Source organism: Anomalospiza imberbis, chromosome 12 (genome assembly GCF_031753505.1).
Source record: "Anomalospiza imberbis isolate Cuckoo-Finch-1a 21T00152 chromosome 12, ASM3175350v1, whole genome shotgun sequence".
NCBI lineage: Eukaryota > Metazoa > Chordata > Aves > Passeriformes > Viduidae > Anomalospiza > Anomalospiza imberbis.
The window spans coordinates 17,190,346-17,215,174 of record NC_089692.1 but is presented as its reverse complement, the minus strand read 5'-3'; the positions used below and the strand labels follow the sequence as shown (position 1 = coordinate 17,215,174).

Sequence of the window (24,829 nt, the reverse complement as noted above, 5' to 3'; positions counted from 1 at the left end):
TTTTTGTCCCAACCTATGCATATATATGTTCCTATATCTCTGCTATATTTCTCAACACAAAACTATAATGTTAGCACTGAACAGAACATGTGTTAAAGTCTCTCCTGCAAAATATTCCACACTGGTATTTCAGTAATGTTTCCACAGATATAGCTGGAAATAAAACACACGTGAGCAGTTCCAATGAACCTCTCAGTTTGAAGGTTCAGGCTTTGATATAATCAATGAGAGAACTGATTTAGTCCATGACTGTTGGCTAAGGTAGAACCAAAACAAATTATGAAATCCCCATCTCCCAAACCAGAAATTCAATCTAAGATTTTTTTTTTTACTATTTCTAGAAGGCCATTCTGCTGCAAAGAACTGGCAGGATTAATGCAAACACAGAATATTTGTTTAATAATCATCTTAGTCTACAGCATGAGTTGAGAGTTTGCAGCAAGAGCAGCAGTAAGGACAGATTTAGTGTGAATATTCTTGTTGCAGATGCTGCCAGGCTGAAGCACATTCCTGAGTAACCTGGGCCCACCCACCAGGGGTTTTGACACCTGCACATCTTTCAGCAGCCATGAGTGTCTTTTCAAGCAGAAGTAGCTGAATTTTTATTTCATCTTCAGGGAAAAGGAAGAAGTCACAGGCATGAGAATATTCTCTGTGCAGAGAAGAAACTGCAATGCATAGTATTTGTCAGCCAATCAGGAATTTTGTATTTATTAGATTTTTTGTCCCTGAGTTCAACAATATCCAAATCAAAATGATCTGGCTCTGGAGAGCACTTGAGGCCCCTGATCCAGAGAGGTGACCTGCTGCCTTATCATCACACTGTTGGGCTTGAAGGGAGCCCTCTGCCTTTTGATACAGCCTTCTAAGCTGCACTGTAGTGCAAACATGAACTGATTTCTTGCTAGTATTCTTTTTGGGTTGGTCAAAAATTCAGATAATACCAATGCACCCTAATATCAGTGCAGGTATAAAGCGTCTATCATCTCCCAGTTCTTCATGTGATCACACTCTTGGAAATCCCTGGACAAAAAAAATTCTGTGCCAATATCTAAGAATGAAAGTTTGGTTAGGTCTTCCAGATTTAAAAAAAACAAAATCTTGTACTATCACCTTCTACCTGGTGATTAGAGGATAAATCTTTCTATAGTACAACAGTGTTCAATACTGTAATAAAAGCCCAGGAAACATTTAGTCATTTAACACACAGCATCAGATGGGTTCTAGAAGAATTAAAGAAAGATAAGTTGGATTTTTATGGTTTTCAATAGCTCATATATTATCATCTACAAGTCCACAAGCTGTAAATCTTCATCTGATGGATATATTTTGCACACTTATTCTAGTAGTTCTGAAAAGATTTTGTCCATCAGGAGAGTATGAAAATGCTGTAGTCTGTGATACACCTTATTATCTGGTCATTTATACATTTATATTCATAGGAGATATGTCTAATCTGGAATCCACACACACAAATAAGACCCCAAACTTCCATTCATAAATACACAGGTCATGTCACACGTTTTTTAAGATAAAACAAACCAAACCAGTCCATCCACGCTGCCTTGACATTACCTGGCCACACCAAATATTCAGTAGTTCTGCAGCACCACTGGTACCATTAGAGACATTTTAGATGGAGCTAAGCATTTGCACTTTCTTCCTGTGCAATCATAACCCCAGGTGTCCTCTCAGTGACAAACTGGATACACCAAGTAGTAAAACTATTTGTTTTCTCAGATGGATCAACTGCTTAATGCAAAGGTTATTCAGTTTGATTTGGTGGTGAAATAAGTGAGGGGATGGATGATTAATAACTCCAAGATGACTGCAAGCATTAGCAGAGTTGTTTATTATGAGGACATCAAATTGCTCTAAGCTTTAACTCTGACATTCTTCAAGTTGCCAAGTTATTCTAGGTATTAAAAAAAAAACTCTCTGCAAAATAAGATGCAAAGAAATAACCATAAAAGCATCAAAACTGTAATGATTAACAAATAAGGAATTTAACGTCCAAAAGAAGCCATCTGTTCTTGCAATGGCAGAATCAATTCTTGGGGGAGGACAAATGTAGATTTTTATCCTGTGATGCTCCATTAAATGTTTAGGATGTGTGCTGAGATAGGTGTCACTGTAATAACCATATTAAGTGTTCCTTCAGGATTGTGAAAATCAGCATGGAAACATTGGGACAATCATTAGAGATTCTTATTGATGTGTCCAATGGAGAGAAATTACTAAACTCTTACTCAGAGAATCATCTTTTCATGTCAATAATTTCTCTTATCATGGCTCTCTCAAATCCATGCTGCTTCTGGAAGCTGAGGGAGAAGCTGATAGTGGGAAAGCACCAGCAATATTTTGTGTCTCTGACACACAAAAAAAAAAAAAAAATAAAAAGAACCTTGAGCTTAGTTTTGGGCACAACTCAGTTTGAGTTCCTCTTGGAATTGTCTCTGTTCCTTGATAAATCTGAGGCGCTCAGGTGGATCTGGGGTAATTGTGGTGCACTGACTGCATTATTCCTGGTGCTGGATGAAAGAACAACCATGGACAAAATGCACAATTTTTCTTTTCTACCCTCAGACTCACATATTCTTCTGGTTTCTGTAACATCTCTTTTTCATTATGGATTTGAGGACATTAAGGCTGTCATGGCAGTTCTGATATCGTATCAAAATTGCCAGCTCCTTTTCCCTAATCCCTCATTTAAGAAGACTGTTCCTATCCTGATGTGAAAAAGTATTATGAAATAAGTATCAAAAATAAAGCTATCTATGCAAATGCCTCTCTTTAGAGATGTTTGTATTAAGACAGGCACACACACATTCTGTCCCCATGTACTTAATAGTTGCACTTTGAGGATCTTACAGGATGAAAGCCACTTTATAAACGAAAGATATTACGTATCCTAAGAGAAATCTACTTATCCTTTATGATCTTGCCTAATGTTCTACTAAATCATGCTTAGCCTCTTGCTTTCTTACTTATATCCTCATTTACTACATGAATTTTAAATTTAAACCTTTCACAAAGGGTTTCTTTAAGTGTTCCCCACACCTCTGGCACGAGTTTCCACAGAACTCCATCAATCTCTGAAGATTAAGGCATAGGGTTGGCACAGTTTTGTCTGTTCCAGAATACTTCCAGGCCAAACTCAGAACAAAAAAATACTGGAAAAAAGTAATTATATGCTAATGCATGATGGTTTATCACTCATCCACAACATTTAGTGGATTCTTTCTTTTTATGGATAAAGGACAGCTCTATCTTCTACATGGAAGATCATAAAGAGAAGCTAATTAAATTCAAAACATCTTCAGATAATTAATCCACCATTCAAACTCTCATAAAATGTTTTAGTCACAAGAAGCAAATAGGTATTTTCTTGGCACTGTGTGCCAGAATCAATTTTAGTTCAAATACAAGACTCCAGCAATCCTTGAGTAAGTGCTCTCCTTCAGGTTTGTGGAAGCATTGCCATGAGGTCTTATGGATGGAGGATAAGACCTCAGTGTGTTTTCAAAGAAAACAGAGTAAAATTGGTACATTCTAGAACTGCATCTGGTTCTGAGTTCCCATCAAAAACTGAAGTTTCCACCAGAAGCACATCAAGCCACAGTGAAAGGGTACCTGTTGCAGCAGGGAGAGCCAACTGAGCAGCCTAAATGCAGCTCAGGGCTGAAAGGAAATCTGTTTATACCTGGTTTTTAATAAAACACATTAATTGCAAAGAATTTTGCCTGTCATTTCACATTAGTCTCTAAATAATTTGAAGTCGTTAGCAAGGCCTGCATTTGTCTCAAAAATAATCTAATTTCACCTTTGAATCACTGCTAAATACATTCAGTTCTTAGCCCTCCTTGCTACTGAGGAGCACAGAGTCCCTTTTCCTGGATAACTACATCCCTGGCTCACATAGAATCTGAATGTAGATTACTCACAGAGAGAGGCACTGAACACTCACGGAAGTTAACACCTTCTTGTTTCACAGGCAATTATTCATGTTTCCAGTCTATAAGACCATTTTTCTCTCCTTAAATAACCAAGTACTTCTCATTTACATGCTGAAGTTGCACACTGAGGGAAAGAGGAGGAAAGCGAGCCCACACATTTGATCTAGGCACTTACACACACAGTGAATAAACTTATGAGTCACACTTTGTCCAAAAAAGGAACATTAAATTAATGAAAACCACCAGTGGCTCCTGTTCTTTATAGCATTTACTCTGGTATTCAACACAATATGTAATTGTTGCTATGGCAACTGCCACATCTCTTGGCACCATAATAATTCTCAGATAAATGGATCTTTGTCAGAGCAAACTCCAAAGCCAGTGTATATGAAACCTGCATTTCCTTGGTGCTGGGGAAGGGTAAATTCGGTGCAGGCCTGAGGAAGCACAAGCCTGGCATTGGAGGTGAGGGGTGGCTGCTGAAGTGTGGGTGTCCATCAAATCAGAGCTGCTCTGGGTGGGACTGCAGGGACACCCTAAAACTGCCCAGCAAAGGGGCAGGGGAGCCACAGCCACACGGCACTGCCAGGCACAGCTCCTGCTCCCAGGGCTTGAGTTAAACCCACTGGAATCTGATCATTTCAGCAGGTCCTGGATCAGGCTGAGGGATAAAAAGGGAAAATAGGTGACTGGAATTTCTATGGAAAAGAGAGGTTGAGGAGATTTCTGATATAAAAGGAGCTCTTTGCTGTTTCTGCAACAGCAAGTGGTCTGCACAGAGGATTTTTATAAAAATATTGTTTAAAAGGCAGCTAAATGACACTAGAGAATGACCCATTGATGAGAACAAGCTCTTGCTTTCATTGACATTAATTGAGATGTATTCTGTGAAATCCTAAATGTAGCATTGCAGACTTTAAAAGAAAAAGAATGTCATCTATTCAATGGTGATTACAGCACAGAAAAGTCATTTACGAAAATGCCACCAATACACAGGTATTAAATTCTAAGATCACTTTTACCTCAGCTTTTTATGCATGAATTCCAAGTCAATATGTGTTTGCAGTGCGATAACAAAAGTAACAGGAGAGATAACAACTTAATAACTTAATGTCTAGGAGAATGTTAATATGTTAAACTTTCTGCCAAACTGAACACAACAGTGAGAAAATTACTTTTTTGTTGTTTGATCTTTAAGAAAATCCTTCTTTATATGCCTGAAGGAGACTTTCATATCTGAAGGCAAGGGATCTCCCCAGCTTTTCTGGAAATGGTATTCTATACACAGTTTTGATCAGTATAATAATAACTCAAACGTATCATAGGTATTGATGCACCCCCTGTGACTTATTCTATTTTGTGCCTTAAAATTAAATGCAAAACATGGTATTTTATTTATGCAGTTCATCCCTTTCTGCTGCAACTGCTATATGCAAAATCTAATAACGTGGAATTCTTTGAGCCTGTTTGTCAATATCTCATATGAGAGTCCATCTCCATACCTCTGCACAGTCATTTTCAGCCTATTTGGAATTCTATTCTTAACAGAAAAATGCTAATATACATTAATGGCAACTGTTGCCTGCTATATCAGAGAGGCTGATTCTCGATCTTATTTTCCAAATAACTTATTGAATTGCTAGATGACTAAACTCAACTATTCACACTTCCTTGCCTGAATATTTTCTGCTGTGAGAGAATCCTGATTCATAATAAGATTATTGATCCGTTATCATCTTTCTAAGGCAGAAAGCCATACATGTAGGATTTAAGGCTCTAGGCACTTTTTATCTCATATCCATAATATTTGCAATCTCTATCCTGTGGGGATAAGCAGAGAGCAAGACACAAACAAGAAATGCAAAGGTTTAAATCCAAGGAGCTTAGTTTCATTATTTCTGTTTGATACTTTAGGAAACATGCACAGGCAGAAAGCAACTTGCACAAAAGGCAGAGGCTTGGTAGGAATGAGAATTCGGGTCTGCAGGGAAGTTTCCAGCCAGGCTGCTGAGGCTCTCTCACTGCTGTAACAAACACAGAGAGTGCTGGTGTTGGGAAAAGCAGCTATTTGCCAAAGGGAAAAAAAGCAGCAGCTTCTGCCCAGCTCCTGGCTGGTACAAAGTGCACTGGACAAAGTAGCAGCACTGGGGCAACTTCATTTCCTTCAGTCTGAGCTGCTGCTGGAGATGGCTTTAAACTTTGTCTACAACACGCTGTCTCTGGGTGTGCTCCTCACTCTTATCTCTTCTTTTCTTTCTCTTGTTCCTTTTCTATCTAGTGCCTGAAATGTGTCCTGAGGGTTTGACAGTTTCTATTTAATCATTTCATCCTTCTGTATGGAAGACTGCTGAGCACCATGCAGTGAAGTTACTACCAGCCTGGAATTTCTGAATATCTGCCTGCCCTCTTATCTGCTCTGGTGCCAGACTCTTGATATCTCACTCCCCTCCACCCCTCACCCTGTGTCTGTAATGGTGTAACAAATAAAAGTTCTAAATAACTCCCTTTGCTGTGGGGAAGGAAAAAAAAAATAAAGGCTGCCAACACACAGAGGCAGAGACAGATTGTGTCCCAAGGTTTCCTTTTAGCTCTCAGTGTACTGAAGGTATGTTCATTAAAACCAGCACTAGATTTCAGAAGGGGACCAGGACCAGCAGATACCATTTTATTTAGCCTTGGAGGACAAAGTTCAAGTCCCAGCTTGCCACCTTTTGCAACTCATCATTTATTATGAGGCTCTAAAAAAGCCTGGCTACGCTTTCTGCCTTCCACAAAACCAGACTCTTTCAATAAATACATAAATCCTCTAATGTCTGGACACATGTTCGGATAAGATGAAATTTCCAACTTTCAGTTGTCCTACTTTCTCCATAAAACAAAGCAGGGATCAAGCACTGGACAAGATACAAGTTAAAAAAAAAAAAAAAAAAAAAAAAAAAGAGAATGCTGCTAGTCATTGCCTTGGCCATTTTCTCCCCAACTAGGGTTTATGAGTGATTTATTTTTCCATTAGGGATTTGAGGCTTAGCAATTCTCTGAATTATTCAGAATTAATCCAAAGTTCATTTGGGGAATCCTGGGTGAACCAAACATTTCCAGGTCTCTTTTTTCTTACTATCCCCAAGCATTCCAGTCCTGACTGTGTGAGAGGGCATCAAGCAAATGCTGGGCAGAGCAGGGCACAGGAGAGCAAGGCACATCCCAACACTGCTCCATGGGGAATGCTCCATTGCTCACCAGCACTGCCCCATGGAGAATTCACATGGAATTCCTCTTTTTCACTGAGCACCGATTGCATCAGGCTCCAAGGGTGTACAGGCACATAACTATTAAAGAGTTAACTATTCTACCTTCCACAGGCTCCTCTGTGCACTCACATTCAAAAGCCTCTCAGAAATGAAGGAAGATTTTTGGGAGTATTCCTCTCTGTCAAGACAGACAGAGAGCAGTACATCTATCCAAAATCACAAGAGGGAGGAGGCACATCCAGCAGGCTGCAGAAAGCAATTCCAGCTGGAGTCTGATCTGGAATCCGATGTGGAATCTGATGGACAGAATTCTGCATGTATGAATATCTGTAGGTAGAGGTTGATGGGGTTCAGGGTATGTTAGCCATGCAGACATCAGGGAAAGCAGCAATGCAGTATCTGCTCCTGCAGGAGATTGTGTGACCACGGTCGAGCTGGCTCGTGATTGAGGAACCACCTCTGCCCATATTATAGCCACGGCCACCCTGGGATGGAAAGCTGCAGGCTCTGCAAATCTATTATGCTTCTGGCAGAAGAGGAGGAAAACAGGCCCTTCAGATGCAAATAACAGTTAAATACTAAGTGATATTCCAACAGCTACTGATTATACTCTGGCCATGAAGTTAATTTAGCTAATCACATAGGACGGATTGGATCGGTGAGGCCAGCTGGAATCATCCCCCATCTTTAGCAGGAAAGAATTGCACCCCTTCACCAGCAGAATACCAAAAGCTTTTCTGCACACTCCAGATTGCACCTCTAAATAATTTCCATATTCATCCAAAGTACGGTTGGTAGCAATCAGAAAGTTTTAGGAGCTACTCTCTGTTCCTAGGCTCCGACTGCCAGTCAGCACATCAGAAATCATTGTTGAGAGCCATTCCCAAACACGTTGGGAATCTGCAATTAGCAACGCTAACAATGGGATTTCACAGATGTAGGTTACATGCTTTCAGAAAAGAAATGGCAGTTGCTGGCAGTGGGGAAATACTTAAGAACTACTTATCCCCTAATTAGACAAGGTACTGCTCTCTAAGTACTGAATGCTAAGCACTGCTCCAGCATGTGCTCATCTTAACCCCACAGAATTATGCTGAATTACTAAAGTTCCATCTAAGCATTTCTTAGCCAAGGCTCCTTGCCTAAACAGATGGAGAAGTTCTGCTGTTTCCGTGCTGACACATTTAGACTGCAAAAGTACAGGATTAAGTTCAAATTTATCATAAAATCACTTTAGATAGGACACTGCAGTCTTTCTATCCTTCTCAAGTATGACAAACAGAAAGACAACACTGTCTGTGTGGTGTTTAAAATAGGCAAATAGAGGAAAAGGTTGGGAAAAAATACTGCTTTAACAGCTACAGAGGACTGGGTGAGGCCAGAGCAGGACAGTCAGCCCCAGAGATTTTTATATTCGGTGATTCTCACTAGATGGATTTCCCAGGACAGATTAAGGCATCATTTAACTCCCAACGGCATTGCAGACACTAAATCCCACATTAAATGGGTAATCAGCTGTTTATGGGCAGAAAGTGGTGGTGAATGCAGGCTGAGATGATGTTGAGATATTTTCACCTGTGAGGAAAGGCTGTCAAGTGGCAGAATATGCTTGATTTAAACTGGTTTTCTCTCTCTGGAGCAACACAGAGTGGTTGGAACAGAACCCAGGAGTGGGGCCAAATCAGCCCTGGCTTTCAAGTGTAGTCTGGAGAGAGATTTCAACACTAGGCATCAATTAGTATTGCTGGAACATTCTGAGGGGAGACTGCCCAGAACCCAAACAGGATGTAAAGACAAAAGGTCACTGCCAAAGCTTGTCATAGTCTGTGCAAATACACATCCTGTCACTCAGGAGACAAGATTCCCCCTAGATTGTAACTTCCATGGAATAGCCGACAAGATTCCCCCTAGATTATAACTTCCATGGAATAGCTGACAAGATTCCCTCTAGATTGTAACTTCCATGGAATATCTGACAAAATTTCCCCTAGATTATAACTTCCATGGAATAGATGACAAGATTTCCCTTACACTGTAGCATCCATAGAATATCTCTCCTCACAGATAGGGAAGGGCTGCTTGCCTAAGAAAACCAGAATAAATCTTCAGAATGTGATTCTCAGAGAGTCAGATCTTCACACACAAACCAATCCCTTGAAGTTTAACTCCAGACCTCCTGTCAGAGACATCTCAAACTCCTCAGTGGTTTTAGTAATTTCTAACCAGAGAATGATGATCCCCATTTTGATACTCCTAAGATTTCAAAATAAAACTATTTGAACATTCTTGTGAATGCACCAGAAGGAGCAAGACTTGCTAGTCTGAGGCACAGGACAGCCAAGTGCCCAGCTTGCTCCTCAGGTGTAACTTTCCTACTCTGAGTTTGGCAGTCTGTGGTCCTAAACTCACAGCTCCTCCATGTAAGAGACTCTCTCAAGTATGACAGTGTTAAAATTTAATTTTGTGAAGAAACGGCATATTTAAATAAAATTAAATTCCATTTCAGTGTTCTGATCAGCTTTCTGCAGTTACACATTCTGGTTCTTTCTCTCCTGCTGGCAATCCATATTCACATGGTGTGCTGCTTAAAGTGCAGAGCAAAACCTTTCCTCAGCCACGGACTTTCAGAAGGTTGTTCAACCTTTCTCCTAAGGATAATTTGTTTTTATAATGGAAGACTTAAGTTATACTAATACATTGTTGGGAATATAATGAGAATGCTGGCAAATGAATGTCTAAATACCAAATCAAGACAGCAGATCAGTCATTTTTATCAAAGTTTCTTTATACTTCTGTAAAATTATAGGTCTGGAAAGGTACCAGGCTTAATTACCTAGTGAGCCACTACCTTGCCTGTCTCTCTCCTAAATGCCAGGACACAGAAGTGAACTCTATCTCACATCTCCTTTTGTTACTTGCAGGGTTGTGAAGTTAATAATTCAATTTATAATAATTCAATTCAATTTCTGAAGTGCTTTATCCCTCTAAGGATGAGGTTTGTTTTACACTGAAATTCAGGAGGGGGAGAGAAAGGACAAAACATTCAGTGGACAGAGCAGAACAAAAATCAGCAGGGTATAGAGACAGAGTGTAAATGTGTTTGTGTGCAGATGTTTAAGCAGTTTACCACCTAATAATGTCAGATAAGCAGACAAATATGAAAACTTAAATTACACAGAATTAATTCCCACATACTTAGAGTTGGAGCGAAACATTAAGGTTCTGTAAATTCTAAATTACACATTTAAACTATGATTTTCCATTTTTAGTTGTGGCCAAACTGTGATTACCTGGCATAACATACATTGGAAGAAGCAGTCAGTGTTCATACTTGGGCTCTTTCATTTGAATAAAGTCTTTATGAATGTTTAGCATCCACACCTGAAGATGTAATACATCTTCCACAACCTGGGAAATCTGCATCACAAATCAAACCAAGAGCTAAAATGTTACAGCAATATCTGCACTGAAGACTGATTTTGATCTCTGCTAACAGATTAAAATTGCCTATAATCCTAGGTGACACATGTAAATATTTAGCAGCAGCATCTCCTTGGCCCTTTTTTTTTTTTTTTTTTTTAATCTCTGGTATTTATCTTACCTTTAATGCACCACGTTTTTCATTTGCTTCAAGAATAAAGATTTCTGCCATATCCTCGGCATGCTCCGACCGCGCATGGACAAACAAGGCTTTGCCAGCTTCTGACACATTCTTGAGTGCAACCAAATTCCCATCGAGTTCCACTCTAAAGTCTGGGTTAGAAACTTCAAAGTTCAATTTGTTGTTCCCCTTGCAGTCATCAAATTTCACTGGGGGTGAAAAGAAAAAAGGAAAAAAAGGAAAAAACACATTGTAAGTATCCATTTTGGAACACCAGCTTCAGATATCTGTATGTTATTAGCTTGTCTACAGATTTGGGAAGAAATGTCTCTCAAAGGAAAAAAAAAAACTTTCAAAGAAATTCTATATTTTTCTGAATCTTCTTCATAAACAGAAGTATGAATATGTACTTTCAGAAAGATGGAGAGGCTTTGACCAGTCTAACTGGGTAGCAGAAAAACAAAACACTTTGGACATGAGCCTTTTGGGATCACTCCAATCAAATGCACACCCAGTTCCACAAACTGAGCAGTGGCAATAGAGACCTCGTTGTGCTCCTCATCACAGCCCAGGATCTCCAAAAGCTCTTCTGTGGCAAAGTGCTTTCAGGTATTCAGCACATCTTTAGGCTCAGCACTGGTTGTTTACAGAATATTCAGCCCCAGGCTACCGCAAAAGTTTTATAAAACTGAAAAATTGAACTATAACATTTCTTACTGTCAGGATTGTCACACAGTCTATGAGCTGCACTGGATCTAAGGATTGTGAGAACTTTTAATTGAACAGTAGCTGACAATAAACTTGTTTCACTTCACATGGAAAGTTTAAAATATTTAAGAAAGCTGGCATAAAGAGGGAAATGTTCCTAAAGCACAAAGATTCAAGACTTTGTCTCAAATTTCTTCTCTGAGTAATTTTGCACAAAATACTGGATAAAATATTAGTGATTTAACTACAAGCTATATCAGTAAGAGATCTTAATCACAAACCTGCAATTGCTAAATGAACTTTTCAGGTTTTGACATCTCTGAACAATATATTTGCATGTCAAAGGTTTTCTGTAGACAGCCTGTTTTGTATTCCCTACCTTCTCCTGGAGTTACTGCTGCTGCAGACTTTTCATTTACCTGTATGCTTTCACTATTTTTATTTTATATTTCACTTCCACTGGATCTCTAAAAACTGCATTACAATTTCAGAAAAAACTACAGACAGTGATACCAGCTACATAAAATCAACAATGGAGTTTTACTACAAAATAAAGGACTTGGCATAATTGTTTAAATTCATTGTGCACACTTCTTGTACTGGGGCATTGTTTTCAAAGGAAGAAAAACAATCCCAGAGTCTCTTGTGGCCAATCCCTAAACTCTTCCTGACTGTGGAATCTCTATAACTGGTCCTAAAGCACAGGAATAGTCTCATTGTGGGTGGCCACCCAACACTCCTGGCAAGTTACACAGAAACCCTCTTCATCAAATTCTGTATTTCTCTCCAGGCAGAGCAACATGAAGACAGGGCTGCCAGAGGACCTTGTGGAGATCCTTCCTTTCTGGGCATTCACTGGGATTCAATCCCAAAGCAGACCACAGGGAAAAAGAACCATCTCTGGTTCCAGAATTTGCAACTTCATTTTATGATGAATATTGATGAGATGGGTTAGATTAAAAATTAAACAGTGCCAAAATCTCAAGCACTCAAGCAGAATAAGGCACAAAAAGAGATGTGGGGCACTCTTTGCCAAAGCAAAAGTGGAGGGTTGGCCTTGGGCTGCTCCCAGCCTCCCACCCAGCCACCCTCTCACTCCTCCACCGCAGCAGAACTGGGGAGAAAGATGGAAAAGATAAATACAGGGAGGTCACTCACTAATTACCATCGCTGGCCAAACAGAAACGACTTGGGGAAAATGAATTTAATTGCCAATTAAAACAGACGTGGATGCTGAGAACAAGACAAAATTAAAACCACCCCATGAAGCCATGACCCTGTGAATTCACACCAGACAATCCTCTTCCTGAGGAGAGCCCAAACACTCTGACAGACACCATGGGCTCTGGCAGAAAATCTCTCCCAGCAGCTGAAGGATCTGCTGCTGCACAAGGCTTCAGCTCAATTACATGTTTTTAACTAAAAACTGCTCCCATCTCCTCCACTTTACTGTAGGGCAAGAGAACTATCCTTGGATTCACAGCGGGACAGAAAACCAGAATTTCATCAGCTCATTTGGCGTTTCATTGAATTTTGCTGAAAGCAAGAGGGATTATAAATAAAAAAAGAAACAAAACCCCTTTCCCCTCAGACACTGCAGTGTCTCCAGACAAACCCATCTCAGGCTGTCAGGTGGCAGATCCTACTTGCAAAGTCTTGTACTGAAGTAGAACCAGGAGGGAAAACCACTGAATTTGGGAGCAGCAACAGCTTAAAGCAATTTCAGATGCTCAGAGTGTGCTGGTGCCCACACTCCCAGGCTGGGAACTGCTTCCAGGAAGGGTCTTGTGCCCACAGCAGGGTTTTGAAGGGAGACTCCCTGAGCAAGGCCTCCCTGGTGAAAAAGCACACTTTGCAGTCAATGCTTGGTTTATAATGGGTGTTTTAATAGACTCACTTCAATTTCCTAAACCTACCAACCAAAAAAATGCAATATTTTCCTGTCAATACAAATGTGGGAAGTTGAAATTTTCTGTACAAACCACTGCATAGATACTGCTTAGATTGCAGCCTTTGGAATTAAAAGTCTCTTATTTTTTAATCCTGTAAAAAAACCCACAAACCCCAACTTAATAATTAAAAAAAAATGACACAAGATTTAGGAACTTGTATTGGTGGCATCTCTTCCCACTGCAGAGGGTTTGGAACTGCATGATCCTTAGGGTCACTTCCAACCCAAGCCAGTCTGTGATTCTCTGAATAAATTTGTGCTTTTCATAATCAAAAACTGCTGCTGATTAACTATTAATAGCTTACAATTGGAAAAATATAGCATCAGCCTCTGAGAAATTATATCAGGAATAAAAATTTTATTAAAAAATTTAAAAGAAAACTATAATAAAGTAATCCCTTAAAACCCAATGTCATGGTTCATGTAACATCACCCAGCCAAACACTCCAGGTGCCTTTCAAGAAAAGAACAAACTGCCTTGTGTTTCTAAAGCAGGGAGGAGCTGGCTGGGGGTGCACTGCTCCCACCTCTCTGCTCAGTGCTCACAAACCCTGGATTCCTGCATCACTGCCATCTGCGTGCTCTGGGGAAATTCAAAGGCCACATGCAGGTTTGGCACATGGAATCAGAAGTACTTGAATCTATTCTATATTCCCTTGGAAGTATGAATTTGACACTTTTAAACCTTTTATACTTTGCTGTCTATTCATCTTGCTTTATGAAACCCTGCAACTTTTCCCAAAAAGGGCCGAGGCAGAGTTGTTTGAAAGTGGGAAACTGGGTTTTTTTTTTACCATATCTCATCCAAAAGCACTGATGCTTTCAATTCCCAGTCCTGCCACAGAAACGAGAGCATTTGGTGAGGTTAATAGCAAGGAGAAAGAAAGCAATTCAAAAGGGTCTGAGAAGTACTGATATGTAGGAGAGAAATTAGAAGTGGAAGGAGATGAAGTGATAATAGGGGTAGGGAACACAAGATTATTTGGCTTCAGGGCCAACAGGGATGAAACTGAAACCAATTGTTGAGAGAGTTGAAGGCAACTGGAGCCTTAGATAAAATCCCTAGTCAAATGTGGACCTCATCATTCTGGTGGTGTCTGCTGGACTGGGCTGACCAGGGAACATCACCCAAGACTGAATTGCATTCCCAGTCATCCCCACGATGCTCCTCACTGGGAATGTTTGCCTCCTTAAATTCATGCGGCTTCTGGGGAAGAGCCAGCGCAAATAGCCCAAATTTACAGTACTTGAGCTGCCCGTGGCAAGCTCCAGGAGCAGCTTGGACTTCTACTGCTTTTTGAAAACACTGCCAAGCAGCTCCCAGTGAAAAACATGAGTGTCATTCATCGCCCTCTGTTCATTTCTCAGCCTCCTGTGTTAGACTTTTACTCCTTTTTGCAAAATTCACATGTGAATTGTATAGAATATTTCTTACCACCGAGCAATATTCATTATTAGCAATACCTACATGGATCCCAAGGATTTAATCACTGACTTTGAGCTTATTATCACCAAAAGACCTGTTGGAAAAACTTGTGCAGGATCCCAAGTCCATTAGTGCAATGATGGGGAAAGCTGTAACTGGAAATATTAACCTTTACAGATCTCAGCAAGGAAATTCATGTTCCTGGAATTCCTCCTTTCGCAGCCCATGGGGCTGGGCCTGGCACTGACCACACTGACCTTCCCTGCCAGGCTCTCAGGAGAGCTCTGAGGAGTTTCAGCTTCATCAGCTTCCTCAGATTTCCCATCCATGGCATTACATCTATCTCTTAACCAAACTTGTACATTGTTAATGCCCGTTAAATACAAGGGAAATAGAATTTTTACTTCTTATTCTCTGGTGGAAAAATCTTGCTCTGTACATAAAGCCAGTGTAGAAAGCCCTATGTAAAAACTCTAATGTGTGATTAGTTAATTACTCCTTTTGTCCCCCAGGTACCAACCAGTGCAACAAGAAATGAGACAGAAGTTGTGGATATCAGCTGTGGAAAGTGTCAGCCTGAGCTGCAAAGGTGCTCTCTGAATATCCAACACTTTGCTGCTTGGCAGCCCTGCTAACATATGGTCTGTGTGATGATGTTTGTGATGTTCATGCATTTGTCACAGAAATGAGGTGTGAGGAAAGCCCAGAGATGGATAATTGACATTTTTCCCACTACCCACGTGCACTATAACAGGCTGGGTGAGTGGCAGCCTGATGAGAGGGGCCACACACCCCAAAAGTTCCCATGTTCTCCTACACGCTCACTCTGTTTGGAGCTTAAGGAGTTTAACTGGATTTTAAACTCCTCAGAGCAAAGGCCACCCGTTCACCCTGTGTCTGTACAGCACTTGCAACAAAATGATTCATGTTTGCTGCTCAGGGTGCTACAGAAGTGCAAAAAATTAATAACAGCAACAGTTCAGCTCTAGCCACAAACTAAAACGTTGGTAATGCTGCACCAGGCATGACAAGTGAATGTCTCACTGACAAGAATTCAATGGGCAATTAAAACAGTGATCTAATATTTATATGAAGGTGGAGTTCTTCATTTATTGACACATCTATGACTCTTTCGATGTTCCTAGTCATGCTCCAGCTGCCAAATGAACATCTTTATTGTGCCTAATATGCCACATGCTATGAGACAGGCTCCAAAACTCCATGCAAGCAAAATGAAAACCCTGCCAAGCAGCTCCCAGTGAAAAACATGAGTGTCATTCATCGCCCTCTGTTCATTTCTCAGCCTCCTGTGTTAGACTTTTACTCCTTTTTGTAAAATTCACATGTGAATTGCACAGAATATTTCTTTCCGCCGAGCAATATTCATTATTAGCAATACCTACATGGATCCCAAGGATTTAATCACTGACTTTGGGCTTATTATCACCAAAAGACCTGTTGGAAAAACTTGTGCAGGATCCCAAGTCCATTAGTGCAATGATGGGGAAAGCTGTAACTGGAAATATTAACCTTTATAGATCTCAGCAAGGAAATTCATGTTCCTGGGATTCCTCCTTTCAGTGCATTCCATTTTCCCTGTTATGATATATCACAAATGTGAGGTTTCTACACCACTGTGATATTTATGATAATGACCCACAGATGTTTTAAAGGATACCATTAAAAACATTGAAAGGTTAGCAGTTGCATTTCTTATAAACTAAAGTAGAAGAAAACAATCCGAAATAGATTTGTATTCAAATGCATAGGTTGGCCTAATATATTCCACTTCCAAAGTAATTTTTTTCTGAGTTTAATTCTCAGAAGTTTAATTTGTTTTGAACAGAAATACTAAATCTATAATTTTCTCTCTGGTGAAATCTCCACAGAGGTATTCTGAATAAATACACATATTTATCAATAAGCACACCAAAACTAACTCTGTACATCTCTATATACATATATTCATATTTTTCTGTTAGCTGATCATAACAAGCAACAAAATGGCTCCTGAATAAGGAAATTTCACATTGAAAATACAGACTTAATTGCTCTATCAATAAGTATTAGGATGTTTTTGTAAATATTACCTAGCCTTGCTCAAATCTGTGGGAATTACAGTAAAAAAACAATATTATCCTGTGCATTTTTTCCCTCTCCTTTCTAGCAAATCACTTTAGATCATATTGAAGCCACAAGGCAGAAGGTGTATCTGTGAAAGGTCTGGAGATGCAAGAAAAGCACATTACAGCTGCACAAAGGCAACCTAACTTGCCAGCCCAGCAGGGATCCCCCAGCTCTGCTCAACGACATTTGCAAAACAGGAAAGTCAGAGAGGCTGAGCTTCATTAACCACGGAGAGAGAAAAGTGATGGCTGAGGCAAATGGAAATGCTTCTGAGTGCTGTGGTTGTGTATAAAAACTCATAAAGCACCGTGACCTGGCCAGGCTCTTGTTAGCAATGAGCAGGGAGTGAGAAAAGGGAGAGGGGCTGGGGAGGGCAAGGGGCGCACAGCTCTGGGACAGGCTCTCAGCACCTCCAACTGCACAAACACCAAGAGACACGAGGCTCCGAGGGCTGAGCTATCCTGCCAGAGTGGGGAGGGTAAAATCCACCTGGAACCGGCACATCTGGACTACCTGAATCCATCCCAGAACAAGAGAGGAAGCTGCCACAGCAGCTACTGGCACAGAAGATGAGAAACAAAACAAATCCTGCCTTTCAAGCCAACAAAAAGGTCCACTAGGAGAAGCAGCTTTTTTCCCTGCCTTTGAGATGCCTTCAAAACCACCTCTGGAACACGAGTTCTGGCAGTGAGCCCATGGCCTGTGTGTTTCTGCTGGTTTTCTGCAAAAATACCTGAGCAGCAGAAGGAAAAGTGTTGCCTCATGAAAATTTGAGGGCAGAATAATGTCCAGACAAGACACTGTACACAGTTAAGTCAGACAGGTTGCTCCTAAAGATATGATATTATCATTATTTTATATCTAAAAGTGCTGCAGAAATAATGATTTCACAGATTAGAAACCCACTAGAGTGACTGAAGTATTTACACAAAAAAACTTATTGAACATTTAATAAAATGAACAAAATGTATTTCATGAAAACCCTTTCTCAAGGTTTTTATAGAGCTTAATGCTACCCTAACTCTGCAGTAGAATTGCTACAGAACGATATTTTTGACAAATCCAGCAAGCAACAGTGGGTGATTATCTTGCACTGCATGTTTATGATTTTCTTGCATTTATATAATTCCTTTATGTGCCCCTGAAGTAAATTACAATGATGACTTATTTAGTATCCAGAGAGTCAGAAATTGAGGGAACATGAGCAATAGTGAAATGTTCGTCACAACATAACAAGAATTGCTTAAGACAAATACACATTTATATTTGACTTCTTTGGAAGAACAAGTACTAAGCAATAGACTGCATCTCTGAGCACACTTTTCAAGTCTGAAAAAACAAACTGATTAGCTAAACTGGCAAACATCCCTGTGTGGTTTATGTGTGATGATTAGATTTGTGCAGAGCCCTGTTATGATACAAAAATTAGGCCAGCAGTTCATCCGCCGGGCACAGGGTGTTCATTCCTGCCCTTTGGAGAGCACCCTTTCCACTGGAGAAATGGAGCCTATTAATAGCTACAGCTTTCTCTGGGCTGTCAGAATTCATTGCACGTATCACAGATAGGAGATAAGCTCCCCTAGATGATGGAAGACAAGGGATTTCACCCAGAAGCCAGCTGCAGCCAAGGAAAGGTGTGATGTCCTCACAAAAGAGCCACACTGCTCTCTCTCCTGCATATCCTCTGCCACTGACAGTCATAGAAGAGCTGGAAAATTGCTAAAAACCTGAAATTCTGCAGCACAGATCACCTGAGCAATAAGTGATACCTGACCGAAGGCTCCCTCTTGGGTGATGAGTTTGATGTGTGATTCCAGAACCAGTGGCTCCATCCACACCAAAAACCCCAGCTCAGCCATGCCATGCCCTGCCCCTCTCCTCACCCTCTGCCCTACCCAACACTGGACTGGCATCTTTCACATCCCACTGAGCTCTGCCTCTTTTCTCCTGGCACATCACAACACCACTTGGCTTGATCTGAGTATCACATCTGGTACCCTGAACTAGAAATGATCAACCCTGCTCTACAAACAGAGGCCTCACAAATTGTATCCTCCCAGGTCTGGAGCAAAATGTCCTCACCCTGCAGCTCTGGGGTTGCTGTTTGGGATTCCAGCAGGTGCTTGTGCAGAGCACAAGTGAGCAACACAGCTCCATCAGCACCAAACTCAAGGATTCCTGACTTATCCCATACCTCTGCTACTTCTTGCCTCTTCCCACCACGCTCCCTCTCTCTTTCCTTTCTCCTGGAAAGGAAGATCCCTCAGCAGCATCTCTTCAACAAATTTATTCTGCCAACAGGGCTCCATCAGCTGTCTGTGACTGCTTGAAATTACAGGAAAACACAACCACTACAATCAAAACTGAAGGCATTCCCTCCTCCTCCAGCACTTCATCAGCTCACATTACATGATATCTTCACACATCATTTTGCTGCCCATTGTCTTATTTAGGGCAAAAATTTAATCAGGTGGAAGGAGCTGTAAGGAGTTGTTCTCAGATGGAAGTTATCTTGACTTATTCATTACAACACAGAGGTGTTATTGACTGATCTCCTGGGTCAGTGGCTGCATTATAAGGCACAGCAATACTGTAGCTGCTGTTCTAAACCCTAGAGAAAAATTACTGTTTCAACAAAAATATTATGTCAGGGAATGTGTCTAAAGGAAAAAAAAAAAAAAAAAAAAACAAACCAAAAACCTTCAGATGTTATATCACAGTCATTGATCTTCTGAGCACAACACAGACTTCAGTTTAACTGGAGCTGTTTTCTCTCTGTAAATGCAGGGGACACAAACTGACACCACATTTGTGGAGCTCCAGTCTCAAAGGAGATGTCACATCTGAGGAGGAATGTGAAATTTCGATTCTGAGCAGCCCAAATAGCCCCAGAGCCAGCTGTGATATGTAGAAAAGATACTTTTAAACTTTGCTGGTTTCTGTGAAAGGGTTTCCCATTGCAACGCAAATGATCAATAATTTTCCATTTCAGCAGATTTGCACAACATTCTGCTAAGATTCCCAGGAGAACATAAGATGAAATTATCTTTGGATTCCTACAATGTCTTCACTGGCTGGGCCTGAGACACAAGCAGACAGAATCAAAGACATTCAGATACATTCAATCTGTTCGTGGGTCTGCAGATTGCTGTGAGAAGTTTGTCAATATGAAATGAATTGTGTCTGTAGAGGAGGGAAATCGGACAGAAGTCTGAGTTTGTACAAGAATTCCCAGTGGGATATAATGGATTATTTCCTTTGAATGCTGCCTGAATAAAGCTTGGAGAGGCAGTGTGCTGTTGACTGTGAATTTCCTTGTCTTCTGCACAGGTACACATCTGATCTTTGAGCAGTCACCCTAAGTGCTAACGAATCCAAATTTCTTGATATGTGCAATTTATTGAAAACTAAGCAGTGGAGATTGAATTCAGGAGAAAAAAAAAACAAAACCAAAAATGGTGTCCCAGGAGTTTTAACTGTATAAAAAAAGGCTGCCAGCAGATGTCAAAAAGTAGCAACAAGCAATCACTCACAGGAAACACCTATAGTGAAACCAGCCCAGAAAGTACCTTATTTACACCAGTATATGTTTCAAATGCCTCCAAAGCCACAAACTTATTTAGTAAAGATTTTTCATTAACTAGACAATTAGTCAAAGGTCATGAGGATATTTTCCCTCAAGCTGACAATTAAAACTGTTTATCTTCAAGGTCAGTTTGTTATAATTACAGTGATCTGTCATTTCTTAATGTGATCTGCCAAAACTTTTTCAATCTTTTTCAATTTTTTTTAAAGGCATGAGGTTCTGTCAGCACTCAACTGTTTTTCTATGAGTGTTAAGTTAATCTAAAAAAAATTATGATATTCTACTGGATGAACAGAAGATTACACACACATTTCCATTTGCCTGAGGTTGGGCCATTAGTAAGTAGGGTGAATAAATAATAGAAGTGAAATATGGAGCCTCACTGGAGGAATGGAAACATTGTCTGCTCCTCCAGTGGCAAGTTCAAATAATTAGGTGATTTAAGGCTGGAAGAAGAAATTACTATTGTAAAAAATATCTTTTGTTCTATACCAAATCCATGGCAGCTACTCATAGCCTTATACACTTGCTTTTATCAGAGATGGAAGAAAAAATATTGCTTGAGATATCTCTCCTGCTGTGGCAGTAACTTAGAGACAAGAAGTCAAAGGGCAGGAGCTTTTCATTAAGTAAGGCATCACTACAAAGTGCTTTTTTGCACATTACCCACAGTTGCTGTGCGAGGCAATATTGCCTCCACCTCCTCAGTCTTGGGTCTTGGTTTCACCTTCTGTGCAGAATGACAACTAATCACTGCTTCCTCACCTCAGAACCCCAACACAACCCAAACTATTTGTCAGTACAAGCGAGGAAATGTTAAAAACCCCAAATACATGGACACCTACGTACAGCTGCCCTTCTTCTGGAGTGATAATAATGGTGAAATTATACAAGTACAATAACGTTTCCTTAAAAGACGTCCCCAGGAATAAAGCCTTCAACTTATGGCCTGTGAAATAATTTCCAAACAGCACTCAGTGGTAGGAGTTTGTTTCAGAAATAGAGGATGACGCATCATTTACAATACATAAAAGGAAATGAGAGTGAGTAATAAATCCACTGTGCAATATTTTCCTTTCAAAATGGATACTGTAGGTTGCTGGCCTATTTTCCCAGCTGCTGAATGAGTAATGCCATGCCTGAAAATCTGCTCAAACCATTTATTCTGTAGATTGTTCAGCTTTCCCAGTGAAAAAGTGAAGTAAAGGCCCTCCCAGTTGCAGGGGAAATCTTTTGGTTTCTCATCTTCTTCATCAATGAACCTGACAGAGGAATAACAATTCCTCTTAGTGATTTTACTAAGTACTCTCAAGATAGTTCCCTCAAAGTTTTTTAAGAGTCACCTGTGGAAAGTTGGTTTCTCCAGACTGACCTGATAAATGTGCCAGTTTTATCAGATAAATCTGATAAATCTGATAAATGTGCCAGTTTTATCAGATAAATCTGATAAAACTGACCTGCACTCCTTTTCAGCCCTCAGTCTAAAAATCAGGTTCATAAACTGAAGCCCTTGGATATCATTTACTAATAACTTTTCAGAAGGCCTTCAGAATCTGAACTGGATTTAGTTTTGCAAACTGAGCTGGTAGTTAAGCTTCTGTTTTAGTCAAGTAACCATCCAATTCCAACACACAGATAATTCTAGAAGTCACACAAAAATCAACCTGCTAAAATACAACATTTCTGAGAATAACGAGGAAAGCCACTTCTCAGAACTGTGCTGGATCTTAAACTTGTTAAACTTATTGTCATCTCTTTCAAACAATATCAGTGCTTGACTAGCAGTTACAGAACCAAATAACCTTGGTTTGAATTTTGACTCTCACAGTAAGATTAAACAAGTTGCACTGCTGAGAACAATGTAATTAAAATTGCACCATGTAATCTTGCTCTGCACAGTCATTCCCAGAACAGTTTCTTTTCACATCAAACACAGGCTTTTATACTTTAAAGAAAGACAGGCTTTGGTATCTTCCACAAAAGAACTGACCTGAGGGAAAGTATGTTCTGTCAGTCAGGATCATTTATAAATAAACTTAAATTTGTTTACATAGATAAACCAAGGGAAGAACATCAGGCTACTGAAGTTTGTGCCTCTTTTAATAACTAAGGAACAATGGGAGGAAAAAAAAAATAAGGAAGAGAAAACACAAACAGCTCAATAGTGATTATTTGATGATCTGGGTGATGTTATTCAAGTTTGCTGCTGAAATGGGTGGAATTGCTCCATGTTTAAACAACTACTGCACATGAAGCAAATGACAATGCAAAGTTGTGTCAATTGCTTCACACAATCTATATTTCAGATATAAGCTCTGCTTCTTTGGGCCATTTGCTGCTGGCTGGTTGTCACAGGTGCATGTCCCACCTTCATCTGGCGCCGTGTAGATAACGCTGCCAGCCTCAAGTTTGCACCACTGGAATCAGCAGCTGAGATTGGGATCAAGGCAGTGCTTGATTCCAAGCCTTTTTGGAGCACGGATCAGGCCCATAACTGACAGTTTCCACAGAAAATTGTGATCGGCGAATAAAATTGTGTCTTGTATTAAACTCCACAGTCAACAAAAGAGTGCAGTGAAAAGCCATCTGAGAATTTTATTACCAGACACTCTCTTAGATTTAATAAATTACAGTTATCCCTAAAGTTATGTGAATTCCAGCTGCCGTCATAGTTGTCAACTCAACTAAATTCGTGTCAAAGTCAAATAAAAGAAAAAAAACTTGATTTCTCGTCTTCTTTCATTTCTCCTTAGGCTTGGTGTAGGTCCCACTAATGACAAATGCTCTGATGGCTGCCCTGAGAATCACTCATACAGATTTCCTACACTGTCATCTCACTTTGCAGCATTAGAATGCAGAAACCTCAGCACATCTGTTTGAATAAGTGCCTCTTTTCCTTCACATTAGAATAACTATAATGATTATAATGCTTATGAAATTTAAAGAGGTGAGATAATAATCAGTCAATCTTTACTTTGCTTCTGGTTATAAAGCCATTAAAAAAAAATAAAAGAATGCAAAAAACCCCAAACCACTAAATCTGTGCATTTTTCCAGCTCACATCTCCTCCCAGAGCATTAGTCTCTTGTGACAAATAAAGCTCTGTCCTTGTGTACACTGATATCCCTCATTTGTGTTCCACTTTGTTAATGGCTACAATCGTGACAAATGGAGAATTCATCTGGTAAATGTGAGTTGCCAAAAGTTTTCAAGTGACACAATGTTATATATTTATACACATGGCTGCTTAGCAACTTTGTAGTAGTTCCACCCAGGAACTGAGGCATAAATAAGTAATTATGCTATAGCAGAGAGTGCATGAGACATTTATAAATGTAGGAACAGAAAGGTTATCAGAATTCATCACCTAGCAACAAATATAATATCATCAGCTCTCCTGTCTAGCAGGCATCTAGCAAGAAATGCATTATAAACTCTGCTGCCTAGCAAGCTAACTTGGGAGTTTGAAGTTGAAATGAACTCTACAGCTAATTAAACTTAGCTCAGTGCTTCTGTAGGCTGCTTGTTTGTGTTTCAGCACATGCTTTATTCTGGAACAAACAGTTGCCATTCACTCACAGATGGGTCATACTCAAACACTGACAGAAGCCAAGAAAATGAGAATACAGAGACGCCCTACACTTTCTCATGGCTCCCAGGAAATCAAGACTGGCTGGTTAATGCCTGTAAATACAATGCACAGGAGCAATTCTGGGAACATGCTGAGATCCCTAGACTCAGAACATGATCAAACTGTAATGTCAACATGGTTCCCACAACATAATTTTGGGGATGATTCCAATATAAAAGACTGGTTTTACAACTCCACACTTGTCTTAAACATTTCAAAGTGATGGATGTAATTATTCACCAGATTCACTTAATAATAGACTAGAACTTACATCAATGAATATTAACTAAAAATAAAATTAGTTTTGAAGCACCAAATGCGTTGTGTATTCAGCCTGATAGACAACCTTCATTCCCTCCCTCCGTCCTCTTTCCCCTCAGTGTTTTACATAAATACTCTGTTATTACAAAGCCTGCTGTCTGGAAACTGATGAGACTCATTATTGCACAGGCAATGGCTGCTATTGTACTGCAATGTAGTGATAAAGGTGCAGTGTTGCCACCATACTTCATTTTACTTTGTCCATCTTATATTATTTTTGGAAAGCAATTCCTGATCATCACCTCCAAGCCCTTTTATTTCACAAAACTTCATT

At 40.0% G+C, this 24,829-nt stretch overlaps 1 protein-coding gene across 4 annotated transcripts in view; it reads right to left on the bottom strand.

The window, feature by feature from the left end:
- The window catches only part of CDH13 (cadherin 13), a 449,552-nt gene that overhangs the window by 280,694 nt on the left and 144,029 nt on the right, over window positions 1-24,829 (bottom strand). For 3 of the 4 annotated variants that reach the window (XM_068203139.1, XM_068203136.1, XM_068203137.1), the window contains exon 3: window positions 10,806-11,014. In XM_068203139.1, coding sequence (XP_068059240.1) covers window positions 10,806-10,856 — 51 coding nt within the window. In that variant the 5' untranslated portion in view covers window positions 10,857-11,014. Of the gene's footprint in view, window positions 1-10,805; window positions 11,015-15,410; window positions 15,544-24,829 lie in introns of those variants that run through there. The other variant, XM_068203138.1, reaches the window with a different exon arrangement.